Genomic DNA, 604 nt, shown 5'->3' on the forward strand with positions numbered 1-604 from the left:
TTTTTTTTTTTTTTTCAGGATTCTTTGATGAATAAAAAGTTTTAATCTTTCATAACATCATAAATGTCTTTACTGTCACTTTTCATCACTTTAATGCATCCTTGTTTATTTATTTTTTTAAATCTTCCTTTTGGTTGTTGCAGCATATTAAACTAGGATATGAGAATGTGTTTAACCTCAAAATAATTGCACGTTTCGTTTTATTTAACTAAAATAACCTTGGTTATGAATGTGATTTTAGTCTAATATGTGTACGGTAGCATTGGTTTGCTCGTGGGAAAAATGCTGTTTTACTCTCATGCTAAAGAGTAACGTGTGAAAGTCTCAGTTTGAGCAGATGCTTGCTCTGAACCGCACGTGTCGCTTCAGGAAACCTGACCTGAAATATCCTCTCTCTTTTCTCCAACAGAAGATCATCGGCGTCTTCAAACCAAAGAACGAGGAACCGTACGGCCAGCTGAACCCCAAGTGGACCAAATGGCTGCAGAAGCTCTGCTGTCCGTGCTGTTTCGGCCGGGACTGTCTGGTCCTGAATCAGGGCTACCTGTCAGAGGCCGGCGCCAGTTTGGTGGACCAGAAACTAGAGCTCAACATCGTGCCGCGC

General features: G+C 40.9%; 1 protein-coding gene across 1 annotated transcript in view; it reads left to right on the top strand.

Moving 5' to 3' along the window:
* Positions 1 to 337: 337 nt before the first annotated feature.
* The window catches only part of LOC107577383 (phosphatidylinositol 4-kinase type 2-alpha-like), a 2146-nt gene continuing 1879 nt past the window's right edge, over positions 338 to 604 (top strand). The window contains exon 1 of the mRNA XM_016263466.1: positions 338 to 595. Coding sequence (XP_016118952.1) covers positions 338 to 595 — 258 coding nt within the window. The remainder of the gene's footprint in view (positions 596 to 604) is intronic.

Source organism: Sinocyclocheilus grahami, unplaced genomic scaffold (assembly GCF_001515645.1).
Source record: "Sinocyclocheilus grahami isolate Dianchi unplaced genomic scaffold, SAMN03320097.WGS_v1.1 scaffold5902.1, whole genome shotgun sequence".
In the NCBI taxonomy this organism is placed as follows: domain Eukaryota; kingdom Metazoa; phylum Chordata; class Actinopteri; order Cypriniformes; family Cyprinidae; genus Sinocyclocheilus; species Sinocyclocheilus grahami.